The sequence below is a fragment of the Protopterus annectens genome, chromosome 3.part1, assembly GCF_019279795.1.
Source record: "Protopterus annectens isolate FY-2018-M chromosome 3.part1, PAN1.0, whole genome shotgun sequence".
NCBI lineage: Eukaryota > Metazoa > Chordata > Ceratodontiformes > Protopteridae > Protopterus > Protopterus annectens.
Window position 1 is genome coordinate 1,341,273,931 of NC_056732.1, and position 26,979 is coordinate 1,341,300,909.

The 26,979-nt window shown below is 45.3% G+C and overlaps 1 protein-coding gene across 1 annotated transcript in view; it reads right to left on the reverse strand.

Moving 5' to 3' along the window:
* The window catches only part of ADHFE1 (alcohol dehydrogenase iron containing 1), a 1,104,832-nt gene that overhangs the window by 196,421 nt on the left and 881,432 nt on the right, over positions 1–26,979 (reverse strand). Inside the window, exon 15 of the mRNA XM_044067374.1 lies at positions 19,903–19,923. Within this exon, the coding sequence (XP_043923309.1) occupies positions 19,903–19,923 (21 nt within the window). The remainder of the gene's footprint in view (positions 1–19,902; positions 19,924–26,979) is intronic.

Sequence of the window (26,979 nt, forward strand, 5' to 3'; positions counted from 1 at the left end):
ACAGATTCATAAGCAACACATCCCTGAGAGCCTTTAGCGTGTTTGCAAATTTCCATGGCAGGAACATGCATATGTGCTGTGCAACTGTACAGTAAAAGTTTATGCATTAATGAAAGTCTAAGCCTTGCATATGTACAAGAGTTGTTGCCATTCTAATTCACTATTTGGCACCGGCCATATGGGTTCATAGGTGTTTACTAGGCTAACAACCACAAGGGCCTTTTTAAGTTTAGCCATGCATCCCAAATCTCTGATGAGTTCTGATACCCTTGACAAGTGTAAGCATGGGCCTGGGAGATTATACATTTACAGGTTACCTGTTTGCATCAGAGACATAGGTGTCAAACCAGGAATGAATTTCCGGTTTCTCATCCAATTGTCCAAGCTGCACTTGAATTGGATTAGGGAGGAACTCTGCTTCACATGGATGGGGAGCTTGTTCCATAGATGGGGTCTCTGGGATACATACCTGTCTTTCCAGCAGGTCCTATTTATATCACAGGCAATGTTTAAGTCTTTAGAATGGGTAATTATGGTACTGTTTGTTTTGTGGATATGCAGGAGGTCCATCAGAGTGGGTCTGACAATGCCCTGTATGCCAGGCATAGATCTCCCCTCAAAAGCCTGTGGGAGACAGAATATAGGGATAGTGCCTTGAGGCAGTCTGCACAGGACATATTACTTATGCCCTGTATTCTTTTAGTGAGGAACCTCTGTGGACGTTCCAATTGTTGGATATGCCTGGTGGTGAGTACCTTCATGAGGTGGACCCTGTTTTCACAAAATCTCACCAAGATGACAATGATATATACACATATAGACTGTATTTTATGCAGCATATATCATGGACAGAAGTATTTTAAAAAGACAGCTGGGTGCACAAGTCCCAGAATAAAAAAATGCCCAATCTCGGTAGGTGCACTGCTACCAGGACTGGAAAAAATGACAGTACAGAATCCTCAAGGCACAGAAACATTCCTACAATGGAATTAGGCCAGGTTCAAGGGGAGGATGGCTCCCCTGTTATAAAAGGAAGTAGTAGTCCACAAAAATCACAAAAATTGTCAGGCCAAAAAAAGAGTCATAAAGATGACAGAGTGGACTATTGAGGCTAAGAAAGAAATTATGTATTGTTACTTTTATGCAAGAAGACCAGAATTTCCAGACAGAAGATATACAAAAAGATTAAGACAGAAATTAGAGGAAAGAAAAACACTTGCACAAGGAACACTCATTAATACAACAGATTCATGAAAAAAGAATTGCTGTGTAAGAACTTACCATAACCTTAAATGTCCTTCTCTTCCATGTTGTAGTATTCATAACTGTAGCACCAGATATCCAGCCAGTGTACCAAAGTCTTAGGATCCAGGGTACGTGCAACGTTGCATGTCAAAGCCATAAACCAGCGTTTGCTATAAAGGTGACATCTGCACGTACCCACTTCAGAAATGACTGCAGCATACAGTAGTACCACTGGGAAGCCAAAAAAAAGGGGAGCTTTTTAGACCCACATATGCCACCAGGCAAGAGGGTACCCTACGGAGGTATGTGCCTGTTGTTGTGCCCTGTTTGGATGGAAAGAAGATGGGGAATGCCACACAAGAAGGATAAACAGGGTAGTAGGAGGGGACTAAATACTGCAACATGGAAGAGAAGGACATCTAAGGTTATGGTAAGTTCTTACACAACAATTCTATGTCCTTCTAGTCTCATGTTGCAGTATTCATAACTGTAGGGAGAGTACCAAAGCTTTAGGTATGAGCCTGGGAGGTAGGTTGAGAGGCCGGGTTTATTACACCCTGTAAAATGGACCTAGCAAACCCAGCTCTGTCTCTCTTAATCAAATATAGCTTAAAGGTATGTACTGAGGACCAGGTAGCCACCTCCATGATGGAGGTGTAATCAACCCCCCTAAAAAAGGCAGCTGAAGAAGCAGCTGCCCTAGTAGAATGAGCTCTCACATTGGCAATTAATTCTTTTACATGAAAAGAATAACAAAAAGAAATTGCTTTAGAAATCCATGATGCTGTAGTCTGTTTAGGCACTGCCTTCCCCAAGGCCCTTGGGTGAAAGGAGACAAACAGTTGGTCAGACTTTCTAATGGATTTGGTCTTATCCAGGTAATAACTAAGTTGTCTATGAACATACAAGGAATGTAAAGTTCTTTCAGAGGGGTTTTGAGGTTGAGGGAAGAAAACAGGAAGATTAATGGTCTGATTAAAAGACAGCTCATAAACCACTTTAGGCATGAAGGAAGGATTAGTCCTGAGGGAAACCCTGTCCCTGTGGAAGATCAGGTAAGGAGGGGTAGCCATTAGGGCTTGGATTTCTGAGACCCTCCTGGCAGATATGAGGGCTACCAACAGCATTGTTTTCCAAGTACATAGCTTAAGTGATGCTAAGTGAGCTGGTTCAAATGGAGGTAGTGTGAGGTTTTCAATGAAAAATTAAGGTCCCATGAAGGAGGTATAGGTTTATGAGGGGGTCTGATATGGAGGACCCCTTTTAGGAAGAGTTTTACCTCTACCTAGATGCCAAAGGAGGTACCAAGGGAAGACAGGAGGAGATGGGTGACAAATGTACCTTATCAGAAGAGTAGGTCAGCCCTGAATCTAAAAGCTCACACAAGTAAGAAAGGACCATGGGTACTGGAATAAGAAAGGGGTCCTGTTTTTTCTTATACACCACCTGGAGAATTTTTTTCCATTTTGATACATAATTTCTCCCGGTACTAGGTTTCCTGGCCTCCTGCAGAAATTGAGTACGTCCTCTGAAGGGGATCAGAACTCTATCACCCATAGGGTGAGTCTGAGGTTGAGCACCTGAGGGAGGATGAGGGATCCCCTGTCATGCGTGAGTAGGTTGAATCGATGGGGTAACCTGTGGTGACTGCCCTTGGCTAGTAGGTGTAGTAGGGGAAACCAATGCTGTCTTGAACAAAACGGGGTCATCAGCAGGATTTTTGGTTTGTCCCTCTGGATCTTCAGAAGGACTGTTTGAATCAGTGTGAAGGGGGCAAAGCATAAAGATACATCCTCGCCCAAGAAAAAGAGAAGGCGTCCACCTTCCAAGCCTGTGAATGTGGGTCTCTTGTGCAAAACAGAGGCATCTGCCTGTTCTGGGAGGAGGCAAACAGATCTGCCTGATGAATACCCCACTTGTGAATAAGATCCAAGAACAACTCCCTGTGAAGCATCCATTCATGAGAGGGTGCAGAGGTTCAGCTAAGAGTATCCGCCATCACATTCTCTGTGGAAGGAATGTACACTGCTTGCAGGTGAATGTGTATTGTTGCTGCTAGGGACCAAATCTGAATTACCAAGCTGCAAATTGGGTTGGGTCCCTCCCTGTTTGTTAATATACCACAGGATAGTCATACTGTCTGTGACTACTTTCAAGGAGCCTGGCAGGAGAATCAAAGAGAAGGGCCCTCATCTCTTTGATACTGATGGGATCCCTTTGTCTGAGGGAACATCACTCTCCCTGAACTTTCTTCTGGTTACTGTAGTTTTGCAAAACTGCTCCCCAACCTAGGTCTCTAGCATCTGTGTAGATGTGTTGTAAGGGTGGATGCATCTGCAAAGGTATACCCTGACTTGAGGTTGATGGATGCTATCCACCATTCCAGCTCTTTTTTCAGGCATGGGAGAAGAGGAAGGGGAATATCCAGAGGGTGGGAATGTTGGTTCCACCAACTCTTCAGGATCCACTGGAACTTTCGCATATGTAGTCTTGCCAAGGGAAGCATGGGGATCAAGGATGCCATGTGGCCTAGTACTCTCAGGAATTCCCTGGTTGAAATGATTTGGAGAGAGAGAAGTGTTTGAAGGTAATGGTTGAGGGCTTCTATGTTCTAGCAGGGGATAAAGGCTACTATCTTGTCGGTTCTTATCCTGCACCTTAAGAAGACCAGGTCTTGAGTAGGTGTTAGGTGCGACTTTTGCTGGTTCACAGTGAACCCAAGGTATGCCAAGGTTTTGAACACCATGTGTAGGTGATGGTAAAGGGTGTGGCAGTTCCGGTGAAGGATTAACAGGTTGTCCAGGTATGGATATATTTCTATGCCCTGCATTCTGCACTGGGCAATAACTGGAGCTAGGCACTTTGTGAATACTCTGGATGCTGTAGAGATCCCAAATGGCAATGCAGAGAATTGAAAATGCAAGGAACCCACACTAGAAATGTAGGAATTTCCTGTAGCTGGGGTGAATGGGGATAAGAAGGTAGGTACCTCTGAGATCCAGGGATATCATGAAAGCTTGGTGGGGGATAAGGGGTAGGAGATGATGCAAGGCGAGCATTTTGAAGATAGGCACCTTGAGAAATAGATTGAGGACTGACAAATCCAGAATTAGTCTTCAAGGACCATCTTTTCTTGGGATCAAGAACATCCTGGAGTAAAATCGCTTGCTTTTCTGATCTGGAGGTAGTCTTTCTATGGTGTCATGAGCTAGGAGCTGACACCAAATTGGATTAAAGAGATGAAGCTGACTTGGAGGGGGTTGGGTATCCCCTAGAAGGGAGGAACTGTCCACCAAGTCATAAAATAGCCTTTTTGGATGATGGAGATGACCCAAACCTTTGAGGTGATCTTCCGCTAGGAGGGTAGGGAAAGGGTGAGGGAGAGGGACAGGGGGTGGTAGGGGATAACTGATCTGAGTCACAGTGGAGGGGCTCTATCAGGTCAGGCTGCTTTCGAAAGGAAGTAAGGGTTGAAGAGGAGGACGGTCTAGGAGTGGAGTCTTTCCTAGACTGTCTCCGTCCATTAGCCTGTGGGGCATTAGACTGAGAAGACTGCCTCCTAACAAAACTGGTCCTTTGAGGGCAGTTCCTATGGTACCTAGGAATAGGTGAGAATAGCAAATCTTTTAAATTTTGTAACTCCTTGCCCTTTTCTTTTAGCGATTTTAAGAGCTCTGCAGAAGCTATACCAAAAAGGGCCTTGTTATCAAGTGACGCATCCAGCAATTTGGTTTGTACATCCATGGAGAGTGGCTGGAGCCTCATCCAGGAGTATCTTCTCAGGACAGAACCTGAGGCTGCAGATTTGAAGAATGCCTCTACAGCATCATAACTGCACTTGGAGTGCCTGGTCACCTGAGAGGCAGTAGAGAGCAGGGCAGAGAGTTGTGACTTAGCAGGAGAGTCTGGCACATCTGGCATAAGTGCAGAGGCTTTGGACAAGGTATTTAAAACAAACCTAGCCATGTGAGTTTGATAATTTAGGACTCTGATGGCTAGTGTGGAAGAGGTATACATTTTCTTTCCTAGACTATCCATAAACCTGCTGTCCTTACCTGTTAACAGAGAGGTGGAGGGCAGCTGTCTGAGATTTGTCTGCTGACACTGCTATGACAGCTGGGTCTGCAAGGGGGTTTTGAACAAGAACTGGGTATCCTGAGGAACTTTGTAAAACATATCTAGACATTTGCAGGGGGCTGAGAATCAGGGGCCTGAGATGCAGCCAGAAAGGCATCATGATAAGCTGGGAGTAGAGGAGGCACTGCAGGTAGTTCAAAATACCTCTTTTTAGTTTCAGAAACATCTGAGACCTGCTATTTGAAGTGTTCTCTCATTAATGAAATGCTGCCCCCAAAGCAGAATTCTTCACATGGAGATTCAGGGCTAATAGTGTCCTCCTCCTCAGGAGTAATGAAATCCTTGGGAGATTCCATCTGGGAACAGTAAGCAAGTGAGTCATCAGAAGAGGAAAGCTCTTCCTATGACTCCTCTAAGGCCTGCACAGGTGTAGGGGCTGGTTGGGGCACCTGAGACTGAAGGGTCTGGAAGGCTCTGAAAAGATTTTGGGAAAAGGCTTCCCATCTAGGAACTGGTTCTGTTTCTCTATGTTTTAATTTTTGCTTCCTCTTCAGAGGAATAGAAGGATGACTTGATTTTGGAGCCACCACCTGGGTGGATGGGAAGGTGGGAGTAGGCCCCTCTGGCGCCATGAGCCATGGTTTCCCCTTGCCATCAGGAACTGTTAGCTGATCAGCCTCAGCAGATGTACCCTGTGTTCCGCTGAACTGGCTTCCACCAAGGTTCCCAGTTCTAGCTGTGAAACCAATGCCTGATGAGACCCTGGAATAACATCTGCCTCGAGAGTCACACCGGACTCCTGAAGTGCAGCATGGGTGTCAGGCCTAACTTTTTTGGCCTTATTCGAGGCGGCTCCTCAGAGGTACCTATCCCACCCTCCATACCTAACACCAAATGTCGGAGTCTCTGGTTTTCTAAGTAAATTTTTAAGGCAGCCAAATGGCTGCACAGTGCCATTGGCATGAAAGACTTGCAGATGTTGCAAGACATATGGTCGTGGCCTTCACCTAAACAAAACAAACACTGATCATGCGTGTCCTTATGTGGAATTTGTCTTCCACAAGTACACTTCGCCTTCCTAGCTGACATGTACGTTAGAAGTAAAGTAAACAAAAAACCCCAAAGAGTACTTATCTGTATCGGATGGCCAAAACAAATGAGTGAACTGACTTCCCAAGTTGGTGATCAGAGGTCCGTAGATCACTGCAGCAGAAAAGTTCTGAAGTGGGTACTTGCAGACATCACCTTTATAGCTGACTTCAGTTTATGGCTCTGACATGCAACATCACATGTACCCTGGATCCTAAGACTTTGGTTTACTGGCCAGATGTCCGGTGCTGCAGGCAGCAAACCCCCTACAATTATGAATACTGCAACATGAGAACAGAAGGACATCATTATATAGACCAAGCAATCTTGGGTCGTTTGGAAAAAGAAGCAACTGAAGAACTGTGAAAATATAAAGAACAAAATCGAGAGTTTTTGAAAAGTATAAAAAAGTAATATGAACATGGGAAAGAAAGAAAGCTCTGATAGGGTGCAATATTTATGCAAATGAGTAAGCCAAATTAATAGAAAAAAACTAGCTCCAAAGATATCCAAAGAGAAAAGCAAGCAAAGGCAGCCTGATATGGAAAATTTCATAATACAAAAAACAAAGATCACAAAGGGGGAATGTAGAAAAGATTAGTAAAGTAGAAGTTAAAAAAATAGAAACAAGTTATAGAAAACCTGTGAAGTGAAGGACATAGTGTAGAAAGTCTAGCACAGGTTATGTCGCAGCATGATGGTACAACGAGTCTCCCAAGTAAGGAGAAACATGAGGAGCAGGAGACATCTGAAGAAGAAATATGGACATGGGAAAGAAAGAGAGATATAATATACTGCAATATTTATGCAAAGGAGAATGCAAAACTAATCAACACAAAAAAGCAGCACCAAAGATAAATGAAGAGAAATACATGTAAAGGCATCCAGGTATGGACAATTTTAAAATACAAAAAAAAAAAATAAGAAAGCCAAGGGGGAAAGCAGAAGAGGATTAGTAATGGAGAAGTTAAAGAAATAGAAACTGAAGTTATGGACTACCTGCAAAGTGAAGGATTTAGTGTAGAAAATTTAACTCTGATAACATCACTGCATGACAGAACCATGAATCCCCAAATTAAGGAGAAACCAGTGGAACGGGAAGCATCTGATCAGTTGCCATATCAAGAAACTTTGGTGCCTTCAGTAAGAAACCATTACAAAAGTTCAGTTGGAGTTGCACAGCAAGGGAGGAAACAGGAAAACTGTGACAACTCTGACCCAGTCAATGCTGTGGAGTGATAGACCATCTACGGGATTCAGCAAATTTCCATGCAGGAATAGCTTATTCCTGCATGGAAGGGAATGTTCCTGTGCAGCACGGCAGTGAGCCATGCATATTCATGAAGGTGCGCTGCTATGCTCTAATACGTACACAGGGATGTGTACGAGTGGAGGGGGCTTGTCTGACAGCAGTGCTTTCACAATATATGCACACCAGAATTGCCGTACGGCAATTTAAAAAGAGCGAGATTGCTCATTACACCTCTCAACCCATTAGAGTAAGAAATCTGGACAAAACCATAAAAATGGGGGACAAGCCATAAAGATAGGGGACAACTTTTAAATACTGCTATTACAAACTTAGAAAGATGATAGAATAACAGGCTTTGCATTAGCATGAATTTTCTGAAGGGTATGAAGTCTAAAACGCAAATGTCTTCCATTGTTTAGCTATGCTTATCCCAGTGTAAATGGCACAAGAAGTTAAATAGCAACAGACATCCAACATAATCAGTAGTGCAACAGTGTAGTGGTTAGAGCATGCGCTTTGCATGTAGTCATTCACAGTTTGAGCCCCACCAAAGCCATTTCCATTTTGTATGTGAAATCAGTACAATTTTAATTTATTTGTATATTTATGTATTAAGTAACTTATATTTCTCAACCAGAGTAGTGTAGTAGGCCCAGATGTGAGCTGTCAATGTACTGAAGTTGTGAAACCCCCATATAAACACAAGTGTTCCACAGATGTAGGCACACAAAATGTAATGTCAGAAAAGCACATAGGGGATGTTATGGAAGGTCACTATACATATCATAAGCTATCCTAAATGATGAATGAAACCCACCATCATAATAGTCCAAAAACTGAAAGCTGAACAATGCTAAGTTATGCTCAGCTAAGCTGAGGCAGTGTAAGTATTACTAAAATGTGAATGCTAAATAGGAATTCCTGTAGCTAAGTAGATTTGCGCACTGGTAAGCTGTGGTTAGCAGCTACATCTTAAGCAGTGCCCACCCTAACTAAGCAGGTGTGCCCAGAGCTTAGCTTAGCTCAGCATTTTCAAAATCATCCAATCACGGCAAAGTGTGGGAAATCAGCCCTATTTAAACATCGTAGGTGGGAATGCAGCCCATAAAGTACAGTTGTGTACACTTACCATAAATGTAGATGTTAGAGTGTATTTACTGTTGCAGTCATTACATTTGGGTTATCTGCCTGCAGGTAGCCCTCAGCCGGCCTGAATATTAAAGTCTTGGGTCCTGCGTCGGATGCTGTCTCTTATTCCATGATGTCAGGTAGTCAGGGGTATAAAGCATGCAGCCGACACCATTACATCAGTTGTTCTTTACACTAAACAAGAAGAAAGGTATAGTCAAGAGAAGTCAGGGGGCTGGAGGGAGGGTAACCAGGACTGCAACAGTGAATACACTCAAACATCTACATTTATGGTATGTGTACACAACTGTACTATGTTCTTCATGTTTCACTGTTGCAGCCATTACATTTGGGTAGATTCCCAAGCTAAGGCAGGGAGGAGGAAGTTGGAGAGCAACTGGACCAGCTATTAAGCCCTGCAAGACTGCAGTGGCAAAACCAGCTGTGGATTTAGAAAACATAGACACGTGGTAATGCTTAGCGAAGGTATGTACAGAGCTCCAGGTAGCAGCTTCTAGGACGTCCCTGGTAGGGACACCTCTGAGAAAGGCTGCAGAGGTAGATGCAGCCCTGGTGGAATGCGATCTTATCCCCTGAGGGGTAGGTTTTCCATGTTGCTTATAGCAGAAAAGAATGCAATGGCCTATCCACTTAGAAATGGTTTGCTTTGAAATGGACTTCCCCTCTGCCCCTGTGGCAAATGCAACTAGCAGCAGTTCAGTTTTTCTGAGAGGCTTAGCCCTGTCGAAATAAAATCTTAGCTGTCTGTGCACGTCCAAAGAGTGCAGTATTCGTTCTCCTTTGTTCGGTGGATTAGGAAAGAAGGTAGGCAAATGAATAGACTGATTAAGGGCCACACTGGATACCACCTTGGCCATAAAGGAAGGATTGGTCCTGAGGGACACCCTGTCAGCATGGAAGATGATGAAGGGCTCCACTGCCATGAGGGCCTGAAGTTCAGACACTCTTCTTGCTGAAGTGATGGCTAGAAGGAAAGCAGTTTTCCAAGAAAGGAATTTCAACTCTGCAGTTGCAGCTGGCTCAAAAGGAGGAAGAGTGAGCTTTTCCAATACAAAGCTAAGGTCCAATGCTGGAGTAGGGGCTCTCCTGGGTGGTCTTAAATTTTTGGCCCATCTGAGGAATTGTTTCAGCAGGGGGTGAGAGAAAATGGGTGGCTTAGTATTATAACGTGCTGAAATGGCTGAGGCATGAATTTTAATTGATGAGAAGGAAAGGCCCTTGAGGAGCATCTCTGTTACGTACTGAAGAATATGTTCCACTAACAGTACCTTTTCCAATTTTCAGCATAGGATTTTCTAGTACTAGGCCTCCTGGCCTCCAGAATGACATCTAGCGCCTGCTTACTGAGTGATGCTATTGGAGAGCTCAGGGAATTAGCCAGGCTGCAAGGTTCAGGGTTTGAAGCTGGGGGTGCAGAATCTGGCCCTCCTGCTGGGACAGCAGGGAAGGGGTCTGAGGCAGGTGCCATGGATCCAGCAATAACATACTGCGCAAGAGGGGGTACCAGTGTTGGTGTGGCCAGTCTGGTGCAATCAGTATTGTCCTTGGTTTGTCTTGTTTGATCTTTAGCAGAACTTTCGAGAAGAGAGGCAGAGGGGGAAAAGCATAAACTGAGAGGCTTTCCCAGGTGAAAGACAGGGCATCCACTTTCCAAACTTGGGTGTGGGAAGTCCTTCTGCAGCATTTGTCCAATTGGTAGTTCTAAGGAGAGGCAAACAGGTCTATCTCTGGGTCCTCCATTTGTTTCTAAAAATGCTGAATATCTTTGGTTCCAGTTTCCACTCGTGTGGGCCCATGAGATTTCTGCTTAGGCCGTCTGCCAGTGAATTTAGCTTGCCTGGCAGGAACTGAGCTTGTAGGTGCACTTGGTAGCTCAAGGCTGTGTTCCACAGAGCCATGGCTAATCTGCAGAGAAGATACTAGTGCGTTCCCCCCTGCTCATTTTATGTACCACATAACAGTGGTGTTGTCTGTCTTTACCAATAATTGTCCTGGAAGAATGTGGTCCTTGAAGACTGTCAGCGAATTCTGTACAGCTAACATTTCTTTTTGATTGATATGCAGGTGCATCTGACTGGGGTTCCATTTGCCCTGAAAGCACTGCCCTGCCAAGTGAGCCCCCCATGCGCAGTTCTGTTGTGCGGGTTTGGGCGGCAGGAGGTAGAATGAATGGCAGTCCCTTGTTGTGGTAGCATGCCTCTGTCCACCAAAGGAACTCTGTCTTTATGCAAGGAATGATAGGAATCATTGATTTCAGGTCCTGTGAATGTTGACATCATAAGCTTTTTAGATACCATTGTAGTTTCCTCATATGCAGTCTTGCATATGGAATTAGTAAAATGCAAGAGGCCATGAACCCCAGGGCTTGCAGGATTTTCCTTGCAGAAAGCTGGGTCTTTGTGGCCAGTAGTTTGAAGTAGGCTGTCAAATAAACTTGTTTCTCTGGCGTGAGGTAAGCCATCTGGGATTTTGTGTTCAAGCTTGCTCTCAGGAATACAATTTGTTTGCAGGGTACTAGATGAGATTTCTTTTCATTTATTGTGTACCCCAGTGAGGTTAGAAATTTCTTTACAAATGCCAGATGATTTACTTGCATGTCCTGGCTTTCTGCCTGAATAAGACAATCGTCCAGGTATGGATATATTTGAATATTTCTTTGCCTGCAAAATGCAATGACTGGAGCTAGGCACTTTGTGAATATGCTGGGCGCAGTAGATAAGCCAAAGGGAAGTGCAGACAACAGTGCATTGTAGCCTGCTCTGAAGCATAAGTATTTCCTGCAAGATTCCCTTATTGGAATGTGCAGGTAAGCTTCCTTTAAGTCTAAGGTTGCCAACCAGGCATCTTTGCCTAGCATAGAAAGCAGCTGATGAAGTGTTAGCATTTTGAATTTTGGGATTACCAAAAAGGTGTTTAGAATAGAGGGGTCCAGGATAGGACGTTAGCAGCTGTCTTTTCTGGGTACCAGAAAAAGTCTTGAGTAAAAACCTTGTCCCCTTTCTTCTGCTGGGACAGGTTGAATAGCCCTGATACTTAGAAGAGAGAGAACCTGCTGTGGAGCCTCTGCCCACTAATTTGGGGGTAGGTCTGGCCAACCATTTGGGGTTGGTATGGTGTGGAAGTGGAATCTGTATCCTTGGGAAACTATAATTAAAACCCATTTGTCCTGGGTAATGAGTTCACAGTTTTTTGCATGTAGTGCGATCTTTCCCCCTAAGGGAGCATGCAGTTGAGCAGGGCTGGGAAGGTTTAAGGTTTTCTATAGGGGGTGTCTTACTACTTCCAGCTTTGGAAGTGGAAGCCCTCCACTGCTTAGGCCTGTGAGCACCTTGAGACTGTAGCTTAGGTGGTCTGCTGTTCCTGGGTTTGGACTGAGAAGGCCTGGAAGAGGCAGGAAAGGACCAACTCTTAGAAGGCCAATGCCTACTGAATCTGGGAGGCTGTACTTGTAGGACATCTTTAACAGTTTGCATAGATTTAGCTTTTTCCTCCAACTTTTTTAAGGACGACTTCTGCTTTGTTACCAAACAGGTGATCTTGGTTTAAGGGTGAATCCAGTAATTAAGCTTTAACATGATCTGGCAAATTTTGCTCCTTAAGCCAAGCATGCCTTCTAAGAACAGACCCGGTGACAGCAGCCCTGCAAGATCCTTCTAAAACGTCAAAACCACATTGCAAAGTATGTTTACCAACTTGTTCAGCAGAATGCACTAAATCCTGTAATTCTTTATTTTCAGCACAGTCGGAAATCAACATCATTTTTTGATTAAGTAGTCCCATAATATGTTGCTGATGCGTTAACATATGAAACTGGCAGTTTAAGGCCCTAATGGCCAAAGTAGCAGAAGTGTATACCTTCTTACACCATCTGTCTAAAGCCCTGGAATCTCTATCAGAGGGGGTAGGGTTTTTGGCAGTAGTAGCCTTATTGCCTTTAGGTCCCTGGGAAATGGTCTCTGGGTCTGCAGTAGGATTCTTGAAAAGGAAATTGTGAGAGTCAGGTACTCTGTAATACCTGTCAGGTTTCCTGGGAGCCGGAGGTAAAGTGTCTGGGGCCAGGCTAGATTCCAAGAAGGCATCATCTACAATGTCCAGAACAGGAGGGATTGCTAAAGGCCTGTGTTGAGGAAGGAGTGAGAATTCCCTAAGCCTCTTTTTGGAGTCAGAGTAATCCTGGCTTTCCCAGCAGAAATGCTCTCTAAGAGTGTACAAGGTTTCACCAAAAGAAAAATCTTCTGGAGGAGAAGCAGAGGGAATGGAGTCCTCTGCATCAGAATCCTCATAGGTAAATAAGGGAAAATCCTGGTAATCAGAAGAAACAGAAATTTCAGAATCCTGATCAGAAGAATCAAACAGAAAATCTATTCTAGGTCTCTTAGAGGGAGAAGGCTGGCTTCCCCTAACTAAGGTAATAAGGTCTTCAGCCATTCTTATAATTTGTTTTTTAGGCATGTGGGCCTGACCATGCGGTTTGGACGTCGGTTTTCTAGGTGTGGGTCAAGTTTTAGGCCTTGAAGAAGAAGATGGTGTCTGTTTGAAATGCAAGTCCGTAGGCCTGAATACACCCTCAGAAGCCTGCACCGGCTCTGGACCCATCCAAGGTAGAGACATCTGGAGGTTCCATAGTCGAAGAAGCCTCTCACGGAATACCAGACACCGAATGGGTCTCAGTAGAGGCCTGTGAATCTGAAGTAGCGGGTATCAGGGGCTGCAAAAGCGATTGACTGAGTACCGGCGAACTGGTGACTAGTTTAATGGAAGTGTCGTCAGCAGCTTTGGACCCATGCGGTCTGTCTCAGTCTTTATCTTTACGTTTTTTTGGAATGTCGGTAGTCAGATGGCTTACAGAAGCCATTTCTGGATAATTAAACTGAGTACCGAAATAGTTTGCTGCAAAAATGGACAGACGACGAATAGTTCGAGGATTGAATAAAGCACAAAACCGACAGCGAGGGACGTCGTGGTCTGGGCCTAAGCAAGGAATGCAGTACAAATGAAAATCTTTATGATGTATTTGCTTTACACAGGTAATACAATTGTTAACTTTTACTGACATTGGTTTAGAGCAAGAAAGAGGATCCCCAACGGGGTACTTAGCTTTTTTGAAGACTTCGGTTTTGAAACTCGAAAATGAAAATTTCAGGAGTCGGCCGACTGGCACTTGCGAACTGCTTCTGCTTCAGGCACAACGCGGCAAGAAAGACTGATGTAATGGCGTCGGCTGCATGCTTTATACCCCTGATTTTCTGACGTCATGGAAGAAGAGACAGCATCTGACGCAGGACCCAAGACCTTGATATTCAGGCCGGCTGAGGGCTACCTGCAGGCAGATAACCCAAATGTAATGACTGCAACAGTGAAACAAGAAGAACATCCAGTTGTAGCTCCTCACTGCAGGCACCTTGGCTGGAGGTAGAGAGGGTGTTCACTTTTGGGTGCAACGCTGGGGCATCCAGGGGGCCAGGGTCATGTTCAGACTCCTTGTGCAAAACCATGAAGTGAGACTGCTGCAGGGCCAGTACCAGGGCTCAGAGTACAAAGCGGACGCCTGGGACCATCTCGCATGTGACCTCACCAGTGCTACTGGTATGCCTCGGACTGGTGGGCAGGTCTGGCATCATTATGCTGATCTGAAGCGGAGGAAGACTGCCTACAACTGCTTTAATCTCTCTACCTGCATCAGCCACTGTTCTGGCCAGCAACAAAAAACAGCCCTTCCAAGTCTCAAACCCAGGACCCTGTACACCATAGTCAGAGCAATGTAGCACTATACCATCTGAGTTGTACAAATGTCTGTTGATTTTTTCAAATATATCATTCAGTACAGGTACTGAATAGTAGTGAAAAAAAATGCATTTACTACTTGAAATGTTTATCACCTTGTTCTGAATCAAACACTGTGGAAACAGTCATGCAATTATTTCTAATTATACACATATAGGATAACTATGGTGAGATAAATATGGGAAGGTGTATAACACACATACATACATATAAAAAGGATTCTACATATGTGTGTATATATATATATATATATATATATATATATATATATATATATATATACACACACACACACACATATATACATACACACACACACACACGTAGTGGAGTCATACCTCAGCACCATACATCTCCACCTCTCAGTGCAGGGGGACATAATATGTAATTATTGCATTTATAAATGTAGATGTTGCTACAGTAACAGGCTTTGTGTCAGCATACATGTCGTGAGAGAAGGCAGTTATGACATTTAAATGTACACCATCACTTATTGACAAACATCTTAACATCATCGCAGTGCAGTACCACACAAAACACAGTAACGTGTCTGTGGAGTAGACCACAAATATGAGCAATAAACCTGGACAGTCTGAAACAATCTGGTCAGTCAAGAGGTATGCACACAACCCCTTAGTGCAATAAAGCAGGACCAAGCCTGAAAAAGGGGGGTGTTAAAGCCATGAAAATGGGGATGTATTACAAATACTGAAGTAGATAAACTGACATAGTTGATGCAGTCACACTCTCCTGTCTGTTCTAAATATCAGAGATGGAAGAGCACAATTCTCAAGCCCACTTACTTCCCACTAGTTAGTGACGTACACCTACACATCACACCACTGACTTGTCAGAAATACACAACACCTATGGCGGCCAGAAAACAGTACATCTGACAAATATCTGGACATAACATCACACTAGTGCAAGCACACACAGCTGCTAAGCATGCCACCAAGCACTGGGTAAACTACAGGCAGACTGACACAACAGCAAACCACAAGCTTTGCTATGAGGGAACACACATGCAACTGCAGATATAGATGGCACTACAGGAATGTAACAGCATAGAATAATAGACACCAGTGTGAAAGTGCATACCCACAACCAATCACACCACAGTAACAGTGACATACTGGTAAACCAAATTCATAGTACCGTATATGGACTGTGTGAACAAAACCTATCATCATGTTTGCCAGTCACACACTACACCTACATATACTGGCCCAATTCACAGTGTAGTCTGATGCCTGACTGTGGTATGGGACATATCTCAATCTGGCCCTACAAACATATAAGCTGATAGGTTACCAGAAACTGGAGTAGCATGCAATGTCAGAAAAGGATCAAGAAAACTGGCATCTACCCCACGCTGTACACAGGCCAAATAACATATTCACAATACACTGCTAAACAATATTGACACTCTGTCAACAACTGCCATAAGTACACAGACCTCACTACTGTACAGACTCCAAAAGAAAGTCCAGGTTTAGTCCTCAATATAAGGCCTCCTATACATAATGTCTGGCAGTCTGGTATATCACTGGGTTGATATCAGGAATGAAGTCATTAAATAATGATATACTGTGCATATCCACCTCTTACTGCATGACATATGGAGAAAGGGTGACAGACTTGGGGGGCAGAGGCCCAAACACAGGGGCATTAGTGACATATTGCTGTTATAAACTGAGAAAATTGCTGTTGTAACAGGGTTTGTTGTAACATATCTCCCCTGAGGGATATGAAGTCAGAAACACACATGGATGTTACCATTTACTGACTGCAATCTTCAGAGTATGCTACTGAATGTATAAAGACAAAATATTTGTGAGTAACACACCAAATGTAAGACACCAAACTTTGGAAAATCTGATGATAGCCCTGCAGGTGAAAGTTATGTCAATCACATAACACCGTAATGTCAGACTTTAAATCATGCACAACAGCCATATCCACACAAAACCTGTTAACCTAACATTACTCCATCCCCGGGATTCAGCAGACTTCTGTGCAGGAATAGCTTATTCCTGCATGAAAGGGACAGTTCCCTAGCAGCACGTCAGTGCACCATGCATATGTATGAAGGCGCGCTGCCGTGCTCTAAAATGGACACGGTTCTGTGTGTGAGAGCAGGGGCCATGTCTGCACAGCACGGACACTAAATATGCCGTCTGTGCTCAGAAAGTGGTGTACGGCACTTCTGAAGCCATACTGGCATAATATTAGAGCTTAGCTCTAATATTATGCCACTATTTCAGTGTCCACGGACACTGAAATGCAAAATAGAGCATTTCAGTGTCTGCGGACACTGAAAAAAAAAACGACAGTAGGAAAGCAATACAGGGGGTGAGTCACAGCCTCTGTGACATACTCCCTGTACTGCTAAAGTGCCGTATGGCACTTCTGCAGTCTGCAGAAGCAGGAAATATGTGCAAATGCACACATAACAGGGGATAAATCCCCAAAGTGTACACAAGCACAACCCCAGCCCCACAAAATACATAAAGACCTTACTGTACATGTCATGCATCAGCATGAAACATGCACAGAATCTTGAAAGCCCAATCATTGCAGTATGTCACAAACACAGCCCCAAGTAGTTGTCACACCACAATACACACCCCATAACCTACAGAAAATAATATAACCTTGTATATAATGCCCTAAGGGATGTTTAAGTGTAGCTAAGTGACTGTGTACATTACAGCTTAAACATCCCATAGGAGTTAAATGAAAATAAATAAGGAAAATATCCAAGCCATTATAGCATAGTTGTTAGAGATACAGCTTTACATGCAGTTATGCAGGGTTCAAGTCCCAAGACAGGCAATTTATTTTATCATGTGAAACAAGAAGTTATGTACTCACCATAATGTTTGATGTACGTAGTCCATCTCACCTCACATTCTTACCCGTGGGTTCGGAACCGAACCTCAGCTCCGACTCGGCCATACTCTAGCTCGAAGTCTTTCAATTGGCTGGGCTAAGAGGTATCCCATGCTGCACTGCTCCCTTTCCCCAGATCTTGTTTGTTGCAAGCTCAGTCACTCACCTTCCATACACATAACACAGAGAAGGAAAATCATCCCAATAATCAAAGGAGTTCTGAAACCAGAACTAACCTCTCTAGGCCCTCCATGACGGGGAAGGCGGGGGGGGGGGGGTAAGTAAGAATGTGAGGCGATATGGACTACATACATAGAACGTTATGGTGAGTACATAACTTCTTGATGTTATGTAGTCCAGTTTCGCTTACATTCTTACCTGTGGGACAGTGTCCCCAGCACCTGAACCCTGGGAGACTTAGTGGAAAATACTCCTGAGCACCGTGGAACCAAAGGAAGATCTGCCTCTGGATATCAATTCCAATTTGTAGTGAGTAATAAAGGTGTGAGAAGATGCCCATGTGGCCACAGCACAAATATCATCCATAGACATCCTGGCCTGAAATGCTGTAGAGGTAGACATCGATCGGGTAGAATGAGCCTTCACTCTAAATGGTAACTCCTTACCACCTGAGGCATAAATGAAGGAAATACAACTAGAGATCCATCTAGGCAAGGTCACTTTGGAAACAGGAGACCCAATCCTATTGTCTGAAAATGAGACAAATAGCTGATCCAATTTTCTAAGATCCTTCGTTCTATGCAAATAAAAATGCAACTGTCTATGAACATCTAGCTGGTGAAATTTAAATTCTGCCTTATTAGAAAAGTCTGGAAAAAATACGGGCAGTTCAATGGATTGGTTGAGATTAATAACCGAAGCCACCTTCAGCATAAAAGAAGGGTTTGGTCTGAGGGAAACCCTGTCCTTGTGAAATATCAAGTAAGGCGGTCTGATTGACAAAGCTTGGTGCTCAGAGACACGTCTAGCTGAAGTGATGGCTACCAAAAAGATTGTCTTCCAAGTCAAATATTTCAATTCACAAGTAGCTGCAGGCTCAAAGAGGAACGACGTGAGACATTGTAGCACAAAATTTAGGTCCCAAGACATGACCATGTCAAAGACTGGAGGGTGAAGCAGCATAGTGCCCTTCAAGAATGCCTTACAAAGTCTATGCGCCATTAGACTGGGTTCATTATTGACGTGAAAAGTGGAAATAGCTGCCAACTGGACTTTAATGGTTGCGGCTGCTGATCCCTGATTGAAAAGCATGGAGAGAAATTCCAGAACTGAAGAATTTGGAGCTGTATAAGGATCAATTTGTCTTGCCTGAGCCCAGATGGAGAACCTTTTCCATTTACTGGAATAGATCTTTCTGGTTGAAGGCTTATGGGAAGAAGAAAGAATATGAACCACTTCCAGAGAAAAATGATGAAGCCTGACTAGTGATGAAACTGGAGTAGCTAGGCTGTCAACCGGAAGGTCTGAAGAGAGGGATGGAACTGCCCTGACATATGAGTCAGTAGATCTGGCTGTGGGTCCCTGTCTGTTCAGATGTCATACCACCAACATATTGTCTGAGTGGATCACAACTGTCCCGAGAGGAAGAAAGCTCTGAAGTGCTTGCAACACAAGTAGCACTGCTCTCATCTCCAAGATATTGATATGCAAATGTATCTCGTGTTCCTGCCACGTGCCTTGGACTGTCCTGCCGAGATATTGCCCCCCCCCACCCAATCTGGGAGGCATCCGTGGTCACTGTGGCAACAGGAGGGGGTGGGATGAACGGCTTTCCTGCACTGAGGTTGCTGGTGTGAAGCCACCAGCGTAGATCTTGCTTGCACTTGTCTGTGATCATTATAAGATGAGAAAGAGGAAGATGTTGTAGAGACCACTGGGCAAAGAGCAGCCACTGAAGGAGCCTCATGTGTAGTCTCGCAAGAGGAAGCAGCATAATTGTTGCAGCCATCGTCCCTAACAATTTGAGAACCGTTTTTGCCTTTACTTTTTTCAGAGGGAGCAATGAGTAAACCTGTTGTTGCAAACCCTGAATCCTTTCTTGTGGTAAAAACGCCCTCATGAGCACGACCAATTGTTGACACAGCTTGATAGTGGCATCTCTGGTCTGTAGTAGCAGATGCCTGGTGGTGGCAGAAAAGAGCCAGTCATCCAGGTACAGAAACACTTGGAATCCCTGACATCTCAAGTGAGCTGTCACCACTGCCATACATTTGGTGAACACCCTGGGGGCTGTGGTGAGACCAAAGGGCAGGGCACGAAATTGAAAATGACTGACTCCAGCCGGAAGCGTATATGACTTCTGGATGCCCTGTCCATCTTTATATGGTAGTAAGCATCCTTGAGGTCGATGGAGCACATCCACACTTCATTTCCCAACAATGGGAGAATACTTGCAATGTGACTATTTGGAACTTGGACTTCTTCACGTGGAGGTTCAAGCGGCTGAGATCCAAGATGGGTCTCACGTCCCCTGTTCTTTTTGGCAACAAAAAGAATCTGGAGTAAGTCCCTAATCTGATCTGGTCTGAGGGGACATGCTGGATGGCTCCTTTTTCTAGCAGCTTCAGAACTTCTGAGGCTGCGGAATCCCTTTGATTGGGTGGAACATCTGGGACTCTTTTGATCGGTGGGGGAGGAGAAGAGAAGGGAATGTGATATCCTCCGAAAACTATTTTTAATACCCCCTGGTCCTGGGTGATGTGCTGCCAGGCTTCTGGGTATAGTGAAATGTGACGCTGACTGGCTTCGGAGACGCGCAGTCAGGCCTCCCATCAGGAGCGCTGGTAGGGAGAACCATGAAAGGAGTCACGGTCTCCCTGGTTACGAGGGCCGTCTCTGCCTCTAGGGTGGCGTCTACCTGAGTTACCACCCCCTCCCCTGCCTCTGGAGGGGAATCACTTTGTGCATCATGAAAAAACCTCTGAGATTTCTTGAACCACATTTTCCCACTCTTCTGGCCCTTGGGATAAGGTCTAGAAAGAATGGAAAAATGGACTCCCATGGCAGACAGAGTTTTTCCCTCTTGCTTGCACCTAGTGAGAGTGTCCTTCACCTTTGTTCTGAACAACGATGAACCATTAAAAGGGGCGTTGGTGAATGTAGACTTGAAGGCCTCCGCGAAATTACAGAGGCGCATTCAGGAGTGCCTCCTGACAGAAACTCCGGAACTCGCTGCCCTACTCGCTCCTTTGGCTGCGTAAGAGATCAGCCTCATGGAGGAGTTAGCAATAAAATTTAGGGTAGACATCTGAGCATTGACTTTCAGAGCCACTGCGTCAGAAACGTTACCCTGCAGATAATCCCCAAGCTCTTTCAGGAGATCTCTTTGGAGCCATGTAAAATGTGACAAATAATTCAGTGACCACAGAGTAAAGGCCGCTGAAGAAAACATTCACTTCCCATACTGGTCCATGGTCCTAGACTCCTTGCTAGGGGGATGGACAGTAGATGAAGTCTCAGCCAGTACCTTCTTGGTGGTCGCTGCCACCACCATGGCATCTACTGGAACGCTCTTTGTGAGAAACTCTGTCAGCGGGGGCGGACAGAAATTTGCTAGGTCTCCTGGGGACGGGTTCCACAGTGTCAGGGGTTTCCCACACCCTTCGACAAACCAGATCCAGGAGTTGGTCGAAGGGGGGAGAAACCCAGGAGGTGGAGAGTTGAGCCCCAAAGGCCTTCAGGAACATCGGCTCCTCCTCGGAGGGGGATTTAGATGGCCAGTCGCCTCTCTGCTTCAAGATCTCTAGGATATCAGCAAAAGAGATATCCTCAGAGGATGACTTGGGGGACCCCTCTGATTCCTCGAGGTCAGTGTACGACGTGAGAGACTCTTCCTGGGAGTCGATGTGCTGCTTCTTGCACGTTCTTTTTCTGGGTGGCTCCTCAGGCAAAAACTCTATGGGCCTTCAGAAAGTTTGGGACCACTCATGGAGGTATCCTGAGGCCTTGGGTCTCCGCTGTCAAAGGATGGGGGCGATCAGAGACTGATACTGGAGCTGGAGGGGATAGAGTGTCGGTGCCATATGATGCAGCTGAGGACCTGGCCAGCACGCTCCGCATGACCTCTAAAGCTGGTCCCCCTGGCTCCGAAGATCGACCAACAGTGGAAGCCCTTGGAGCAGAAGGGACAAGGTCCAAAGCTGAAGCAAGGGTCAGGCTCACCCAAGCCAAAGCACCAATAGGGAGGCTAGGAGCCAAAGAGCGTCCCGAGACTCCCCCCTTGGGTCCGACCGAGGAACCATGAGTCCTAGACCCCGTGGATGGAGCCGATGGGGCCAGAGCTGAGAAGCCAGGGTGGGCTACCAGAGCCAACCTAGAAGCATCAAACGGCACAGAGAACTCTGGCTCTGAAGGCTGATATTTGCTCAGAGGAGGGTCTATCGACGATGGATGGGTGACGGGCTCCAGGGCCGACTGGGCTGGTGCCGAAAGCAATTAAGCCAGCACCGGTGATTGGAGCAGTCTCTGCACCATTCTATCCACGTCCACATCAGACAGAGTCCTGGAGGACCTAGAGGATAAGGTAGGCGATCTAGACCTCCTCTCAGAAGGAGACCTGTGAGGAGGAGAAACCGGTCTAAAAACTGGAGACCGGCTCCGAACTAGTATCTCTGTCACCGGCTCCGAGAGGCTGGGAGCCGATGTAGGTTCTGTCGATTCACCAACTTCCTTCAGCACCGAAGACAGTGGAGCCGAGGATGCCACAGTAGACTTAGTAAATTTCTCCGGAGGCTCCGATAAGACTGACGGAGCCGGAGAGCATTTTTTTGCTTTGGAGGTTTTGTCTCTTTTAGAGGGAGAGGACTTAGCACTAGAAGACCTCTCCAGATCTTCCTCGAAAAAGGGTTTCAATAATCCTTTCAGAAATAGTTTGTTCTTCCTTTCTTGAAGAACACGAGGGCTGAATGCGTGACAGAACGCACAAGATTCCTGAAGGTGGATAGATCGGTAGGACACTAGACACAACACAACTGACAAACCTGACACCAGCAACAAAGTGCAGGAACTAGACACTAATTAAACTGCAGACACCACACAAGGACCTCTAACTCAAATGGCCCAGACAGGAAACAAGGAAAGGACTAGGTCCTCTAACTTAAATGGCCCTAGCCCGGAGGGATAGGGTACCGAAAAAAAGAAACGAACACAGAAGGGAAACAGATAACAAACGGAGGGAGGACTAGGTCCCCTCACTGAAACGGGCCTAGCCCATTGGAGATAGCTAACGGGATACCAAGACAAAGGCCACGAAAGGCCACAGAAAAAACTTCCACAAACCAAAAACACACACCTAGCTATGAAAATAGCTTTTGGAGCAACAAATTTGGTCAAAGAAGAAGAAAACTTATACTTAGCCACAGCCAAGAGCAAGACCACGTCTGAGCTTTATGAGCGGCAAACGAGATCTGGGGAAAGGGAGCAGTGGAGCATGGGATACCTCATAGCCCAGCCAATTGAAAAACTTTGAGCTAGAGTATGGCCAAATCGGAGCCTAGGTTCGGCTCCGAACCCACAGGTAAGAATGTAGGCGAGATTGGACTACATAACATCTAGTGTTAAAATTATTGTAGTAAATGTAAATTATGTAGCAATTATTTTTTGTCACCCAGGGTAGAGTAGCAGTTCCAAAAGTGAAATGTCAGTGTAGAAAAGCTGTAAAACCCCCATATAAATGCACATGCCCCATACAGTACAGTCACACAAGAATATAATGTAATGAAAGCACATAGGGAGATGTCATGGAAGGTAAACGTAAAAGTATAAATGTGTATGTACATATTTAATTTTATATCATACAATGACTGGCCATTAAAATAAAGAAATGAGTATGCTAACTGGCCACCCCAAACAGAGTACCCGTTGTAACTTTGAGAGTATGCAAATGGAAAAAGGTCCAGATGCCTGGACTATTTACATTTGTATATCACCTGTGTGTATTTCCAGTCTGCAGAGATAGCAATGGGGAAATGAAGATCTCCGCTGTATTTTGAACATATCTCGCTGTGTGTGACAAGTTGAAGAACTCGTATAACATAGCAAGATATCATAAAAAAAAAATGCAATGGCGACATTCCTCTCAACAGAGAAAGGAAGATCTCTGCTGCCTTTTTAATATATCTCACTATGTTATACGATTTCATCACCTTGTGTAACATACCGAGATATGTTAAAAAAAAAAAAAAAAAAAAAAAAAAAGCAATCAAGATCCCCCTATCTCTGTTGCTGCCTCTGCACAGCACTGATGTACTGCATAAGTGTTGGAACACATTCCTTACGCATGTGCAGTACATCAGAAATGGCCCAGGATACTGGGAAACTGTGGAAGGACAGCATGGAGGCATGATACAACGACATGATTTAAGAAAGGTAAGTATTGCTTACTTAAATAATGTTGTCGTATAATAGCAATAACCCAAAGCTGGGTGTGGGCAATGCTGGACTTACTCACGGTTGGCATTGTATGGCCATGAGGGCATTGCCCTTCTGACCAAATCACACAAACTGTGAGTAAATCCAGCATTACACACACCCAGCTGTGGGTTATTGCTTAAATAAAACATTATATGTATGATATGCATAAAAAAGAAGTTATGTTCTTACCATAACGTTCCATCTGAGTAGTAGACTTCATTCTTCTGCACATATGGGTATACGGATCCATTTCGGATCCAAGCCGGCAAAACTTTTCAAGCATCAGCTCCGAGCTCCAAGCTCCTCCCTTACCTATATTACATCACTTCCTTCTATCTAGCCCCAGATCTAGTTTGCTGACACTAAATGGCAACATAACCACAATACTAAACAGGAAAAACCTGAAGAGTGAGGGGGATGGAGGGAGGGAAGGTGCAGAAGAATGAAGTCTACTACTCAGATGGAATGTTATGGTAAGAACATAACTTCTTTATCTGAAGTAGTTGACTTCATTCTTTCTGCACATATGGGACAGGGTCCCCAGCTACTAGTATTCCTGGGAGGCCCTTATGGAAGGATATTTCTGAGCACCGCAGAGCCAAAGGATGCTCTCCCTCTAGAAATAAGATCCAATTTATAATGAGAGATGAATGTGTGCGAATTGGCCCAAGTCGCTGCTGCACAGATATTGTCTAATGGAACTCTTGACCAGAAAGCTGCAGAAGTGGCCATTGCTCTAGTGGAATGAGCCTTCAATACACCAGGAGGAGATAAACCTTTGTCCTTATAAACCTGTGCAATACAAAGAGTGATCCACCTTGCTAAGGACACTTTCAAAACTGCTTTGCCCAAAAATGGTTTTGAAAAAGAGACAAACAATTGATCCAACTTCCAGAAGGGTTTAGTCCTATGGAGGTAAAAATGAAGCTGTCTATGGACATCCAATAAATGAAGCTTACATTCACCTCTATTTTTGGAAATTTGGGAAGAAGACTGGCAAATTTATAGACTGATTAATATTGGCTGCTGAGGACACCTTGGGAAGAAAGAAAGGGTTTGTACGCAGAGAAACCTATCCTTGTGAAAAACCAAATAGGGGGGCAAGGAGGATAAGGCCTGCAACTCTGAAACTCTCTTGGCTGAAGTGATGGCGACCAAGAAGGCTGCCTTCCACGACAAAAACGTAATCGGAACTGAACCGGCTGGCTCGAAAGGGGGAGAGATCAAAGCCTGAAGGACTAAAGTCAGATCCCAGGGGGGCACTGTTTCTTTAACTGGTGGTTGCAATAAAAAAGTGCCCTTCAGGAAAGCTTTACACAATTTGGCAGAAGCCAGAGCAACCTTATTGTCACCCACATGAAAATTAGAGATGGCAGCCAGCTGAACCTTGATGGTGGAAGCACTTGCGCCTGATCGAAAAAGATCGGCCAGAAAATCCAGTATGACCGGAACAGGGGCTGTAAACAGGTTCAGATTGCGCTGAGAGGCCCAAATGCAAAAATGTCTCCACTTGCTATTGTAGAGTTTCCTAGTGGAGGCTTTAAGAGAAGCTACCAGAATATTCTTAACAGGGGACAAAAGTCCGGGAGTCCTGATGATCATGGGAACTGGAGCAGCCACTCTGTCAGCTTGAGACTGTCCAGGTTGGGCAGGGGCAAGCCCGACGGGTGAGAAATCATATCCGGGCATGGATCTAGAGTCCATGGAGGAGCCAGCAGGTGAGACCATAGGAAGGGAAACCACACTTGATGCGGCCAGAAGGGAGCTATGAGAATGACTTTGCACTGCAACCGGCAAGCTCTCTGAAGGAACTTCGGAATAAGAGGTAACCGGGGATAAGCATACAGTAGCCCGGGAGGCCAAGCATGGACTAGAGCGTCCCTGGGGACATCCCCCGGAGGGGGGATCAGAGCGAAGAAGTTGCTGCACTTTGCGTTGGAAGGAGATGTGAAGAGATCTCAGCAAGGTTGACCCCAAACACGGAAGATCTTCTCTGCCACTGATTGTTTCAGAGACCACTCATAAGGCAGAAGGATTGCCCTGCTGAGACTGTCCGCTAGAATGTTGGAGCATCCCGGGATATGCGTTGCTATGAGAAACCGGCTGGTGGATATGGCCCACACCCAAACCCTCATGGCCTCGCGACAAAGGGGGTAGGATCGGGTCCCTCCCTGTTTGTTTATATCCCAGACTACAGACATGTTGTCTGATTGAATGGCTACCGTCCCCAGAGGTAGGACAGGGTGGAAGGCTCTGAACGCTAAAAGCACTGCCCTCATCTCTAGGACATTGATGTGTAGCTTGGTCTCTGGAGGGGACCACGTGCCTTGGACCATTCTTCACAGGAAGTGCCCCCCCACCCGAGCTGGGAAGCGTCCGTGGCCACCGTGGCTTGAGCCGGAGGGGCTAGAAAGCTGTGCTCCGCAAAAATGTCCACTGATTGAAGCCACCACTGGAGTGACGTTCCGCATGTCCGATTGATTCAGATGTGGAAATTCATTGGAAGGTTTAGCCAGGACCATTGAACTGCTAGATTCCACTGAAGGACTCTCATGTGACGACGTGCAAGAGGGAGGATAGAGATTGCGGCTGCCATCGAACCCAGGGCCCTGAGAACATTGGATGCTGTGACTACTGAGTGATCCAAGATTGCTGATACATGGAGTCTGAAATTTTCTATCCTTTCCGGGGTGAGAAAAATCTTTGACTGAATCGAATCCAACCGTGCCCCGATGAAGTCTATGACCTGAACTGGAGCCAGGTGGGACTTGTTGACATTGATCGTGATGCCTAACTTGTGAGCCTGACCGAGGAAGTAGTGTAGGGCCTGACACCAGAGATGTTTGGTGGATACAGCGAAGAGCCAGTCGTGTAGGCAGGGGAATACCTGAATGCCCTGAAGTCTCAGGTGAGCTGCTATGACCGCCATAACCTTGGTGAACACCCTGGGGTGCTGTGGTGAGACCAAAGGGTAGGGCTCTGAATTGAAAGTGACTGGCCCTTAGTCGGAAGCGTAGAAACCTCCTGGAGCTCCTGTGGACCTTGATGTGGCAGTA